General features: G+C 45.3%; 1 protein-coding gene across 3 annotated transcripts in view; it reads right to left on the reverse strand.

The window, feature by feature from the left end:
* Positions 1 to 14058, reverse strand: part of DPP10 (dipeptidyl peptidase like 10) — a 434900-nt gene that overhangs the window by 232839 nt on the left and 188003 nt on the right. Inside the window, exon 1 of one of the 3 annotated variants that reach the window (XM_030278047.4) lies at positions 10317 to 10538. The exons of 1 other annotated variant lie outside the window; for it this stretch is intronic. In XM_030278047.4, coding sequence (XP_030133907.4) covers positions 10317 to 10388 — 72 coding nt within the window. In that variant the 5' untranslated portion in view covers positions 10389 to 10538. Of the gene's footprint in view, positions 1 to 10316; positions 11166 to 14058 lie in introns of those variants that run through there. One more of the 3 variants, XM_072931689.1, reaches the window with a different exon arrangement.

Genomic DNA, 14058 nt, shown 5'->3' on the forward strand with positions numbered 1-14058 from the left:
AAAAAAAATAAGCCCTTTCCTCAAAATCTTTATAGCAAGTGAGATGCTGTACTACTCAAATTCTTGCTCTCTCAAGGAGAAAGAAAAAGAAAAAAAATTTGCATAGCACTTACAGCCAGATCAAGGTCCTGGCATGAGAGTTAATGCCAGGTCATGGATGAATGCTGACCACATCCAGCCAAAGTGCAGCCTTTGAAATCCTTTCCATAGTCACAGCTGCAGCTTTCAGACCCCAGAGTAAATATTTATTAAGTTTTGTCAAGTGCTGCATGGAAGCTGGTAGAATTCCATACTTCAGTCTGCAGCTCTTCAGGAAAAGCTCTCTTTAGCTGAGATATAGGATAACCTATTCTTCATTTCCTATTACAACGAAGGTTTGCAGTAGCACACAAAAAGGAAAGGAGGAACTTTTTATCATTGTCAAGCAGAAGAAAGGGGGGGAAAAAGAGAGATCATTGTAATAAAGGTTTGTTTTTTGTATCTCGTAGGAGTTCATTTGTATCGACTATCAACAACAGTAAATCTATCAGTAATTCACTGATTCACCAAGGCATCCCCATCATTCCATCTCCTGTAGACTGCAACCCATTACATTTCCCTGGGATACTACCTTTCTCCAAGGGCCAAAAATTTTTCCTTGGGCATCTTTCTGGACGCTATTTTTGATTTCAAGACACCAAAAGGTGCAGAGTTCAAAGCTTACCTCAGCATTTCTATCCCAAAGGTTAAATTGCCTGTCTTGAAAAATATGCTCCTTATTTCACTTCCCTTTTTCCTTTTCTTTCCATTTTATATACCTATTATTTCTTGTTATGATTTGTGCAAGATCAGGCACTCGATATCAATGCAGAGCAGCACCTGGAAGGGATTTCTCACACTGTGTCTGTTTTCTCCCTTAACTGGTCACAGCCAGAGATTCCCACTTCATCCATCCCATCCCTCCTATTTATGTGCCTTGCTTCCACCAAGCTCATCCCAGCCCACATTTTGTACGGTGGCTGTGCTGAAGTCCTGCTTTTAATGGAAATCCACTACAGTGAAATAGATAATGCCATTCCCCTCATTAGGGGAAGTGTTTCCATGTAAATGTGACTATGGCTCATTACTCCATACTCGAGCACTCTAAGTACAACACAGGCAGAAAACAAAACCCTGTTTCTCTCAGGTCTGTTGCAATTTGCTGACAATTTTGGTGTGCTGCTCCTCTCCTCCTTATTACCAGTGCAAGTTCAAGTTCCTAGAAATGATGGAAAGACTCACAGTGGTATGAAAGCTGGGTCCTCAGCAGCCACAGATCACTGAAAAATGGGAGAGTGATTAGGAGTCCATCCTGCTCAGATTGTGCTGGCAGCAAGAACTGAGGAGGAATTTACAGCCCAAATCTGCTGGGGTTAGATAAACAGGTAATACTAATTCTACCCAAAATCATAGAATTAGGCAGTAAAATGCTGCCTTTAGCGCTATGAACCACTCACAGATAATAATTGAAAGCTCTACTGGATCATACCCAACATTTCAAAGTATGCTCTTTATTTACCCTTTTCCTGGAATAATGGCTGGAGAATGGGTAGTATAAGAAAATGAAATTAAAGTGATTTTCTAATACAGTCTCTTTTTACAGGAATACAAAAATTTTCTCACGTGAGACTCCATTCACAGACACAATCTGTGTTGAAATAAATAGAAGATCTTCCACCTGGAATTTCCAGGTTGCATAGATGGTCTTGAGGGCGAGTAATAACCAAATGCCAAAACCCCTCAGCAGGAGCAGCACGGCACCTGTGGGGCTGCTCCACTGGCATAGCAAACACAGACACATGGAAGTGCAACACTTTGGGAGCAGCAACTGCACCCTAAATGACAACCACTGTGACCACTGCATTTCATATCATCTCAGGTTCCTGCCTGAAGGGCAGAAATCCAGACCCTTAGACAACTACCAATAACACCAGCCTTCCCACAGCTCCTCTGGATTGTGAGGATACTTCTTAATCTTACTGGTTTTCTCACAAAGGTACACAAATACCAGTGAGCTACTAACAGACCACCACACATGAGCCACCTCCCTTTGGCGTTGCTCAGTAATTCTAAAAAGGCAGTCAGCTTTCCCTAAATGTGCACTGGAGGGCCACCAGGCAACTCTGACATTTCAAATTCCCAAAACAACAACACACCTCAAACACTGACATTATTTCTGAAATTGCAGCCTTCAAGGGCCTACCTAAATCACACAGAAATTTTGCAACCAGCCAAGAACAGAACAAGGGCTTTTCACCTTCACTTTCATAATCTCCATTCTCTTTCAAGTTAGTGAACTCTTTCAGATACATCCACTTATGGAGAGCTAAGAAAAAAAAAATCAGTTACAGAAGATCATATGATCTATAAACCCTTTGTTTATATACTACTATAAACACTCCTTTTGTTTCCTGCTGTCTCTTTCAGATTCTGAGTGGTCCTCATAAGCATCTCTGTGAAACTGAGACCTCTCCACCACCTGCACCTCCTCATTCATGTCAGTATATTTCTGTCTTGACTGGGGAGGCAGTGACCAGTGGTATGTTTGAAAAATAGCAAACAAATACATACAAACATGTAAGAAACAGATCCAGTGCTGCAATGAAAAAAACAAAGTCATGCAATGTAGTTGTACCAAGCCTAAGCCAAGTGAAAAAAACAAACAAAAATCATACAGCTGCTTTTAAATATATGCATGTATCATCACCTTCTATGTTTGTTTAATTGTGTAGCAAAGGAAGAGCATCAGAACTGCAAAGCCATACCTGTTAAGTGTTGCAGTAAGGCAGAAAAATTTTAAAAGAAGGGTCTAAGAAAATCTGGCCTGCTCTGCTAGACCAGTGGCTAGCCTTGTCAAGCTGGCACTTTGCAAGTTCCCAAGTGAAAGCAATCCTGCTGTGAACTGTTCATTAACATAACAGGTGAAAAAACAACCAGCACCTGCATAAACATTAAATCCATCCCATGAGAACCAGTGAAGAAAATATGTAAACAATTTAAGAATAGAGAAATTTGATAGACAAGTAAACTACTAACCAATTACTAATTACTAACCAATAAAGTAAATGGCAAGAAAGCTACAAACCAACTGGAGTCACACACGAAGTCTGTAAAACTGTATAAAAACGAGTTATGTGAATAAAGATGGGTTCTTTTCTGCACGAAGAAAATGGAGTCTGGTGTGATTTGTTCCCACAGTTCAGGACCTGATCTGCACACCTGCTGTATTTCTGGGGGTAACATGGACCAGCTCCAGGGTGAGCCCAAGGACCTGACACCCACTGAGAGCTGGTGCTCCCCACGGGTGCTCCTGGAACACATCAGCTTCTTGAACTTCATCCTAAGGGAATCCAGCTCACAGCCTGCAACTGCTCTGGGGTGCAAGTCAAAATTCATCAGCGTCAGTCAGGATTTGTTCACTGGTAAGTTTTTGATCCAAACTAAAATGCTGCCATGGGCTTACCCAACTGCAACATACTGCAGGCCAATGGACCCTTCTTGAACTACACCGACTCAGGTCACCCAACTTTAAGAGTAATCATGTCTTTATTTAGAATTGTTATTGGACCACTGATTTAAACGGCTCTTCCTTAAGACTCAAAACTGCAGCACACCATCACTCATAATTAGGCGGACTTATGCTCAAGTCCTTGTTCTGAAAGACTCCCCCAATATATCTTAAATGCTTTGATTTAACCAAGCTCTGAAGCCTTAGGATGGAAAAGGGGGAAAGGAGGTCAGCAATCTTTGCACCGCCAGGACCAGAGAGAACAAACACAGGGGATGAATGATCAGTCACACTGGCAGTGTTTGATTTACTTTCTTGCACTTGCCCAGCACTTCAAGCCAGTTCTCCCACTGGCAATTGGAATTCTCTCCATATTCTCAAAAATAAAACTTCAATATTGGCCCCGTTTGTTTTTTAGAAAGCTACAAAATGCTTTTCCTTCCTCCCCAAAGGAACTGCAAATCGCAAATACTGCCCCAGGCAGTCTAAAATATGCCCCCAAAAGCTTTTACAGAATCATTATTTTCCTTAAATTATCACATTGTTTAATACTCCCTAATTGATTTTCTTAGGCAATATCCTCCGAACGCCAGAGGGGTTTTATCTTACCCATTTTATCTTAGAATCGGTCAAAACTATTTACAGATTCTCTACATAAATAACACATAATAAGTTATGTGGCTGTTGCCAGCAGTGTTAAGAAAGATTAAAAAAGGTCTTTTAGCTTCAGCCTCAGATCTGTAGGTCATCCAATGTCCTTCCTAATGGATAAATACAGTAATTTATCATCATCAGTTGCCATCAGCATTGTTCTTTTTACTATCATATATTCATGAACATCATTCGATGCAGCTGAGTGAAGCGTAAAAGAAGTTCATGATTAAAGTGGAAAGGGACAGAGTTTGAAACATCCGAGATTTTGTGACTAATGCATCGACTTGAAATATGACACAGGTTCTGTAAGACTTACAAAGGCAGCATCAACAGGTTACAGACACAGGCAGGTGTGGCAGCAGGTGAGACCACCTGTGTCTTGAGATGCATTGTTAAAGAAAGTAAAATAGATGAAATGCACATTTGTTCACCTACAAGTCCTTCCATAGGTCAGACAAATTTCAAAGCTCTATTAGTTAAAAAAAAACCAAACACAACAAAACACAACAACAACGATACCCCTCTAGAGATTACTTATTGCATTATTTACTACCACCATGGGAAGAGAGTCTGTGGTCACATTTGTGTGTCACTAATGCATTGATATGATCTCCAAATGCCCCCAAGTTATTAAAAAGTGCTAAAATGATGGGTTTCAAGTTTGAGAATAACATCAAACAGCATTGCTGTTTGCTAAAAGGGTTCCTCCCTCTTGTTAATTATCAAAATAGTTTGCCTGAAGCAATACTTTCAATTGGAAGATTCTGGGAAAAAAAAAAAGCAGAGACAAGGTTTTTAAAAATAGATAATACAATATGTATGTTCAAATATCTGAAGCTACTCTGTAACCTACAGCATGCCTGCAATTCCTTCTAACACAGAAGAGCCAAAAAGATTGCCCTGTTTCACAGTTTTTGATTTACTGCATTAAGTAATCCCTTCAATCCACCTGCAAGAGGAGGGCTCTACATGCTGGAAATTCAGGAGCTGTATGATGATGCCCAGGTTCCCACATGCTGTTTTGCAGGCAAGGCACACTGCAAAAAGGCATCAGAACCATGAGGGGAGGGTACCAAGGGCAAGAGAGCATCAGCAGGATCACCCAGCCCTGTGTCCACCAGCAGAGACTCTTTGTGCTTGTGCCCCAGGGCAGAGGCTGGATAAAGGACTGGAAGGGTCTTGGTGAAATTTTCTGCATTAGGAAAGTGAGGCACTTGTTGGGCACTCATCACTTGTGAATTTGAGAGGTACAGAGAAGCACCCCCATGTGCTCTGCAGACCCTGAAAAATGTGTGTGGCTCATGCTCCCCGAGATCCTGCAGGTAAGCAGATGCCACAGACAATGATGCTCCTCAATTACCATCAGGAGCAGCTCACCAAAACCAAGATCCAGCTCACCCCTGCCCCATGGAGTTCAGAGCAGAAGACAAAAACTGCAGTGAAGGTGGAAGAGAAGCTTCAGGCTTTTTGTGCCAATCACCAGCATCGGGTACACGGCTGAACTACATGGAAACAGTCAGCAGGCAAAGAGAAAATGAATAAAGGCCACATGTACTATTTGAAAGATGACACATCCTGTGCCTTCCTCCAGAATCTGAATCCTGAACAATATTACAAACCACCACAGGTAATACATTTTCCTATGAGCTTCTTGTGAAGCTGGTCACACAGTCAACAGGTACTGCAAGCCTCTAACCCCCCTTGCTCTTGCTAGATTCAGCACAGATACAGTGTGGCCCCCATAGAGTGTAAGAAAAGGAATTTTAAAGTTTCAGTTAAGATTCAAATGATAGCTCTTTATGAAATATTCAGGGAAGAATGATATAACCTTATTTCACCACTACTATTGGCTTTTCTTACCTAGTGTTTGTGACATTATGTTAAACCTTGTTGAAACAAGTAAGTTGGGTAAAGAGCCACAACAAAGCAAGGTTAAAGTGCCACCAGGCTGGTAAGCAGGAAAAATGTAGAGTTATTTTGGATTATTCACTAGAACTGGATTTCTTATTTCAGCCTGAAGCCAGCTCTGCACACAAACAGGAGTGGGGGACATGAACTCAACCACTTCACTAAACCTTTCAAGTACTGCAATCGTTGTGTGTATGTGATTAAAAGTTCAAGTTTCTTCCTGACCTATCAAGCTCAAACTGACCTGAGTGGGGCAAGGGAGAGCCCTTTCACCTTGATAAAACCTCATTAAGGTGAATACTGCTCTGGACAGACACAGCTATCCATCAGTGTTTTTCCCACTACAAGATCAGAGTCTGGTTTTGGGAAAAGAAGAAAAGCAATGAAGACATTAAAAAAAAAGAAATTATTTTGGATTTAGTCACTGAAAAAATAAAACGCAGATAATTGTCTTTTATTCTGATGTATTTTTAGAATGTGCCACTTGTCTGGTCCTGAGACAGAAAAAGTAAACTCCTGAAATTAAGACAGTCAAGCAAACATTTTTCCTTGTTTTTTTACTAAACATGTAATTTAAATGCTTACCAAATAATGTCCCAATTTAGTACAACACAATGTCTGATTTGACCTTCCCTGTTTCAAGAAGAATAATGTAGTAGATTCTAAATTTATATACAGTAAAAAAACCAAAACCAAAACAAACAAAAATCAAAACAAATAAACAAGCTAAACCCCACTTTTTTCTGTTTTGAAATCAATTTTAAAAAGACATCAGATTGGGAGAGTAAAAGAGGCTCAGGAGAAAATTTTTATAAATTTCAAAGGTCTCTCTTCTGCACACACAAAGAACAGCAAGTAGCACCAGGTGGTGTACATCATCTGGCTTCTTGTAAACAGACTGAAGCCTCACAAAGGTAATACCTAGAGGAATTATCTTAGTTTTTCATCTGCAAAGACAGAAACATTCATCAACCTGCAACTCATTCAGGTACATTATATTTTTCAAATCTGTTGTGCCCACTGACTACCAAATGGTTGTGCCTTTTAAAAAAGATCACTAAACATCATTGTCCAAGACCCCAAGACAGCTCTTAAGAGCAACAATATGAAAAACAGTCATTTTTGTCCTCTAAGGGGAACTGAAGGAGCCACATTAACTCCTGACACAGAGCTCGAATGACAGAAGTCTGAGCACTTGGATAGAGCATTCCAGAAATAGAGATAATTTACAGCTATTTTCCTTTCTGCGGATATATCACCTGAACATAAAACTGTAATTTTTGCAATAAATATGACTCATCGTTCAGCAGCGAGGTGAGAATAAATCTGGCTAATTTATCAAACCGAATGCCAAAACATCATTAGCACTGCTAATGGAAGTTGTTATTGGATGCCTTGTCCCAGGGGAGCCTTGGTTTAAAAGTATTATCAGAGGAAGTGCTGGATATGAAGTTGTATCCAATTATCCACAGGGTGATGGCTGTGGATGCTTCAGTTAGTCAATCCAAGCTTTTATTTAAAGTGGAGAACCCCAGCATTAGCCTGCTGTAATTTGAAATCCCATCTTGGGTCACAAGCCTATAAATTTACCAGAAGTGCTTCACCTTTGGTATGATTGCTCTTGGTAAAGTCTGTAAAACCAGACTTTGAAAGCAGGAAAGAGATTTACACTTAGAAGATCTTGGTACAACTCCTTATTCTTTCTAGGATTTTCTACTTCCCTACCAGAAAAGATCTGCTGGCCCGGCTGCCTCAGGAAACCCTTCTCAGAGCAGACACCTCCTTGATATAAACAGGTCAATAAACCCCAGGTGTCAAAAGTAGTGACACTACAAGTTCACAGGAGCTCACCAGCAACATGCAATGTGAAACATGAGCACACAGCCAGCGATGGATTTATTAAAGCCCTCATTTTCCATATGTGCAAGCCCATGAGAGTGCTGTGGGATGTAGAAAAGCAGAGTGAACATACAAACCCCTTGTCTTCTCCCCACCTCCCATGCTCACCACAGCACCAACTCTGCAACTGCAACCCTGAAAAACCAATAAACAGCTTTGAAACTGTAATATTCTTTTGTTAGGACCACAGCCACACCACACTGCTGCACTAAGAATGGTTTCCAGCACAAATCTAAGTCAGACACAACCTCTGGTCCAGCCCTGCCCAGGGCTGAGCGTGTCCCATGGATCTTGGCTGCTGCAGAGGTGCATGAATGGACATCCACAACCCTGGCTTCATTCTGCACGAAGATCACTGCAGGATTCAGGCTTGTGTCCTTATGTTGGGCATTCAAACCCATAAAAAAGATTTGCTATCCACTAAAAGCAACATTTTGCATGCCATGCTGTTACATACTGCATGATGTCCCTGGCACCTAAGACAACAGATAACCAAAGCTGATTCAATATCAACTTTAATCAAGAAAAGCAAACTTGGTCTGAAAAACCCAATCCAAATATACAGGACTTCCCGCCTACACTTCATTCAGCCAGGCCCACAGACAAACCAGTGGCTGCCACATCCACCACTGAGAGAGGCTGAGAACTCCGGAGCACTCAAGCAATCATATTCTATATTTAGGATTAAATTCTTAATATTTAGTGTGCTTTAAATTGGTATCTTACTGCTTTTCCTCATTACAACTAAAAAAGTAGTCAAACTGGTAATTTTTTTCATACAATATTAATCCTGCTGTGCAAAGTCTTCCACCTCCAACAACAATTGCCAATTCAACACCTCTGAATTGAATATAAAGAAATAGAGATTGGTTAAGTTCAAGCACTTTTTATTACATCTAATAGCAGTATCCCTCTAAAGAAAAACAATGTCCTTGAAATTTATGAGCTCCATGAACCTCTGAGCCTATTTAAAATGATATTCACTTTTCCATAAATTCTACTATTTGCAGGGAATTTAAGCACTGGTGGAAGTTACCCATCTATTTCAGACCATGTAACTTATGCAATTAATTTATTCAAGATGGATCAAATGTATTATTTTACCAGCATTACACGAAAATGTGCCATAGTGCATACATTTTTGAGCAGAGAGCAGAGCATAAATTTATGTAAATGAAAGGGTTCACTGATACTGGACAGACCCCTCAGAGCTGAGCGTGCAGCCTGGCTGTGGACTGGGTACCCACACTCGGGCTTGCTAAAGCAGATCTGAGCCCAGCAGCTTCCACTGCTGCCGTTTTTCACCCGATGCGAGTGTATCGAAGGAATGGATGTAGCAGAGAATGAAAATGTGAAATGCATCTCCCCACGTCCTGCCAGCGCCTTCAGCGAGCCGGAGTTCCGAACCAAAAGCGGCGCGCACGGACAATGTGATGTGCGAAAAACCCCTCCGCTGGAGTTCGCGTATTTTAGGATGCTCGGGGGAGAGGGAGAGCTGAGAGCTGCTTCTCTCGGGGGGTCTCTCCCGCCGGGTACCCGGGGCAGGTGCGAGGCTCCGGCTCCGGCACGACCCCCGCCCCGCCCCGGCTGCCGGAGGGTCCCTCGGGACCAGCCCCATCCCTCCCGCTGCCTCAGCTCCTCTCTCCCGGCAGCATCAGGCGCAGCGATCTGCCGATGAAAACTTCGATTTTGTGAGGATGACATCCAAGTTCGGCTGCTCCTCGGTACCGTGTCTCACACCCGAGACTCGAAGCGAGCCGGTGCGAGACAGCGCTACCGAGAGCAGCCCGCCAGCCTCAGCCCCGCCAGCCCGCGGGGCGGCACCGGCGGGCCAAGGGACGTGACCGCCGCCCGGCCGCTGCCAAAATCCCCCCCGGGAAACCTCCCCGGCGTCCGGGGCCGCTCCCTGCCCGCGCCGAGCGGAGCGGGGGCGATGAGGAGCGCCCCGCACCGCCGGCCAGCCCCGCCCGCTCCGCGGTGCCGCCGCTGCTCCCCGCGGCCGGGGCAGCATTCCCCGCCCGTGCGGCTCCCCCGCGCAACTCGCGGGGAAGCGGAGCGCAAACTACTGCGGGACCCGCTGCCGCCGGGGCCGGGCTGACCGACATCCCGGCCCCGATGCGGGTCCCCTCCGGGCGGCCCCAGCGCATCCCCGAGACAGCTCCGCGGGGCTCCCTCTTCCCCGCCGGCCGAACCGCCCCGAGGGCGCCCGTGTCCCCCGTCTCCCTCCCGCACACTTTTCTCCAGCTCCGCACAACTTCTCCGGGACGGCGGCCGCCCCTCGCCCCTCGTCCATCCCCGGCCCCTCGGCGCCTCCCGCCGCGGGTCGCACCTGGTCGGGCTGCGGCGGCGGCGGGTTCCCCCTGCCGCCCGGGTGCGCCGGCTGCTCCTTCATGGCTGTCATCGCAGGGGCTCGGCGCGGCGCCTCTCACTGCTGCTGCGGCCCCGGGCACCCCTCCCTCGGCGCCAGCCGCATGACACCAGCCTCCCCTGGAAGTGGCGCGGCGGAGGAGGAGGAGGAGGAGGAGAAAGAGGAGGACGGGCGGGGGGCGCGGAGCCGCCGCCGCGGCAGCGCCGCTACCGCAGTGCCCCGGCGCGCCGGTGCTCAGGGGGCGCCCGGCCCCGCCGTGCCCCGCGCCGGGGGCGGCCGCGCAGCAGCGCCGGGCGCGGCCGCGGAGCGCCCCGAGCGGGCGCGCTCCCCCCCCGCTCCGCCCGCCGTGGGCCGGCCCGCCGCCGCCAGCAGGTGTCACAGCCGCTCCCGCCGGCCCGGGAGAGACCATCCGCGCCCCCGCCACGGGGGCGTCGCTGCCGGCTGCGGCGGGGCCGCGCCGCCGAGACCGCCCCGCGACCGCCCCGCGGGGACCGGCCCCGCCGCCGGCGGCAGAAAGCACCAGAGCGGCTGAGGGGAAGGAAAGGGGGAAGGCAGCCCAGCTGCGCTGGTCGCTTGCTGGAACGCTTCTGCTGCCAGGCAGCTCCGGTCCTGCCGGCAGGGCAGGAGCTGTCCCGCCGCTGTCCAGCCCCGCCGCTGTCCAGCCCCGCCGCTGTCCAGCCCCGCCGCGGCGTTTCAGCAGCGAGCGGCCCAAGGCGCCTCTCCCCGGCTCTGCCGGAGGGAATGTTGCCAGCCCCGGACTGTGAGACTCTGTATGGGGCATCACAACCCTGGTTTGCACCAAGACACTCATCGTGTGAAGCCCGAGGTTTTGAAAGGGGTTTCAAGGACTGTTTTAGCTGAACTCAGCACAGGAGGCCCTGAGGAACTAGAAAAAACATCAAAGATGACCATAGGGATCCAGTTTACCCTGTGTCCCAAATCCATCAGGTAGCTTCAAGGGGTGTTCTATGAAAGGATGAATGAAGGAAACCATCTCCAATTTGATTCTAACCATCAAGAAGTAAATGGTTGAACTGTGAAGACAGATGCTGACTCAAGGCATAGTGAACACTAGCCTTTGTAAGGGAAAAGAACCTGAAACCCACGCAGGTAGAATGCCTAGGCTTGGGCTGGGCTGCTTGTTAATTCAGGTTGGTTTCACAGCCCAGCACTCAGGAGGATGGAGAACACAGGAGATGCAGGAGATGGAGCACTGGGACGGGAACGCTTGGCTGGCAGGAGAGAGCCCCAGCAATCTTAGTCAGCCTGGGTCTCGGGAGGCTGCGAGGTAGAAGGAAAGCTGTCAGCACATAGTCAGAGGAGCTTTTGATCATTTTTAATATATTTTGCATCAAACCTCACAAGAAAGGTCAATTCTGACTGGATGGTGAGCATAACTAATAGCAGTGACAGAGATCTAAGATTTCAGCCTAGGGTGGGAACTGCTTAGAAAGGGACAGGAAGATGACATGGGACTGAGGCACTACACACCAGGCAGCCACAGAATAGAGAGAACTGAGTGTTTCCACCTTCCACTATCACTGTGTTGACCCCTCCGCTGGTCAGGAGGCACAAAAAAACCCAAGCAAATGAACTTTGCAAGCAGTTAGACAAAAACTAGATGATGACTAATGGCCATCATTAATTTGTCAAGAGTTTATCATGTCAAACAAACCTAATTTCTTTCTTTAATAGTCTAACAAGCCTGTCAGTAGGAGAGCAGTGAATGTCGCCTAGATTGACTCACAAGGGCTTCCAGCACTGTTTTCCAGGTCAGTTTCATCTGGTAGAGAAAAATATCATCTACGTAAAACTAAAACAAACAAGTAGCCACAAAACTGTTTCTCCAGCATGATTTCCATTTGCTCTTGCAAATGGCAGGGCAGCTGTTGAATAGAGGAGCCAAGGTCAGGGAATGCACAGCAGCACAGACATGTAGCAAAGAGAATCATAAGTGTGGCAAGCACATGTTCTAAAGGAAAACAGAAAATAACCTGGATTAGTTAGTCTTAAGGAAAGAAAACTTGGAAACATATGGAACATATGGAAACTATGTTCAAATACATAAAAGATGCTAGCAAAGAAAGAAAACAGTCTTTGATTATTGTCTAAAAGTCTATCTGGAGTGATATGAGTATAATTGGTGATGCCTAGAGTAGGAGAAATGTCTAAATTAACTGATTCAATCTCTTTTTGTTGCTGACTTTATGATCCCCCTCCAGCAAAACGCTGAGGGCCACCACACGGTCCCCTGCACGAGACCCAACTAAAAGATTGTTCTCAGCTACACAGTTGCTTTCTCTCAGATCAGGAATCAGCAGTTCCTGTGCTTCTCTTCACACCAACTCTTCCTTTACCTCTCCCTTTTACGTATCTATTTTGTCTCTTGTAATTCATTATTTCCCATCCATGCTGCTGTCAGCCCTGTCCCTTTACTTCCTTGCCCTCTGCTGCTGTCTCTTTTTGTTTAGCATCTGCACCATGCAAAGAAAAAGCAAAAAGAGCAGCAAAGGTGGCATCTTGTGCACTCCCATGCCTATTGCTCTGCTTTATTTCCAATTTCCACAGAGCAGCCTTCGCTGCCAAGCCTGCCTTTGTTTTGGCTGCATTCTGTTGCACTTGGGGTCTCGTTTGCACTGAGCAATGTGTAACACAGGGAGATTCAGATTTTGCCTGTGGCCTCTAGGTGCTACAGTAATACAAATAATAAGTCTTAGAAGCAGACATGTTCTGATTCATGCTGTTTATGGCACAGGTCTATCGCTACTCAACTAATTATTGGGCCCTCATCAAAGCTGAAGAATTCTGATTTAGGGTTTGAATAGGCATGTTTCAATCAAGATTACTTTCAGCTTGTTCTCAATAAGACCCATTGTGATGGAGTTCCACTGCTAATCAAGAAGGAAAAAGACATCAGCAGTCATTTAGCTGAAGCTTGGTTATTCATTAACAATATATTCACTGTGAGGTTTTATCACTTTAATGGACTAAGATATGCAGCACAAGTTTCACAAAGGTTGTGCATGCTGGGTTGAGTTTTCATAAATCAATTAGGATTATGGGAAGCAAGTATTTTTGGGGTAAGGCTTCAGGAACTGGCTGCATATACAATGATTCTTATCTTATCATAAAATCAAGGCTAAGACTCATATTTACATCATTCAATCTCACCTTTTATCATTATTTTCGAATGTTGGTTCATTGGTTTATAGTATTGATGCTTTGGTGGTATTTAATTAATTCACCAGTTTTCACTAATGCCTACACTAACTTTTATTTAGGTCATTTTTAGCAAATTACTATTTAAAAGTAATTTGACTGGCCTGTTTAAAGGAATGGGCATTTTACAGCTGTTAATAGTACATATCTTTAAAACTGGAGCCTGGTACTAAAACTGCTGCCATATGGGTGAAGCAATTAAGTTGTATGGTGTTTATAGTGGTTCCTTGTACCATTTTCACCCAAATACCTCATGGTATCACTAGGAAAAGCACCTAAGTCTTGGGTGAAATAGCTGTAAAAGCAATAGAATTATGGTCTGAATCAGTTATTTTACATTAATTCACCTTTCAATGGAAAATTTATGTTACAGACTCCTTGTAACTTTGTCCATCTTCACACATGAGATTTGTGTGCATGAGTCAAAACACAATATGTTTATTTTACCTTCCACATAAGCTGAATTAATCAGCTCCAACAGAGA

Source organism: Taeniopygia guttata, chromosome 7 (assembly GCF_048771995.1).
Source record: "Taeniopygia guttata chromosome 7, bTaeGut7.mat, whole genome shotgun sequence".
Taxonomy (NCBI): domain Eukaryota; kingdom Metazoa; phylum Chordata; class Aves; order Passeriformes; family Estrildidae; genus Taeniopygia; species Taeniopygia guttata.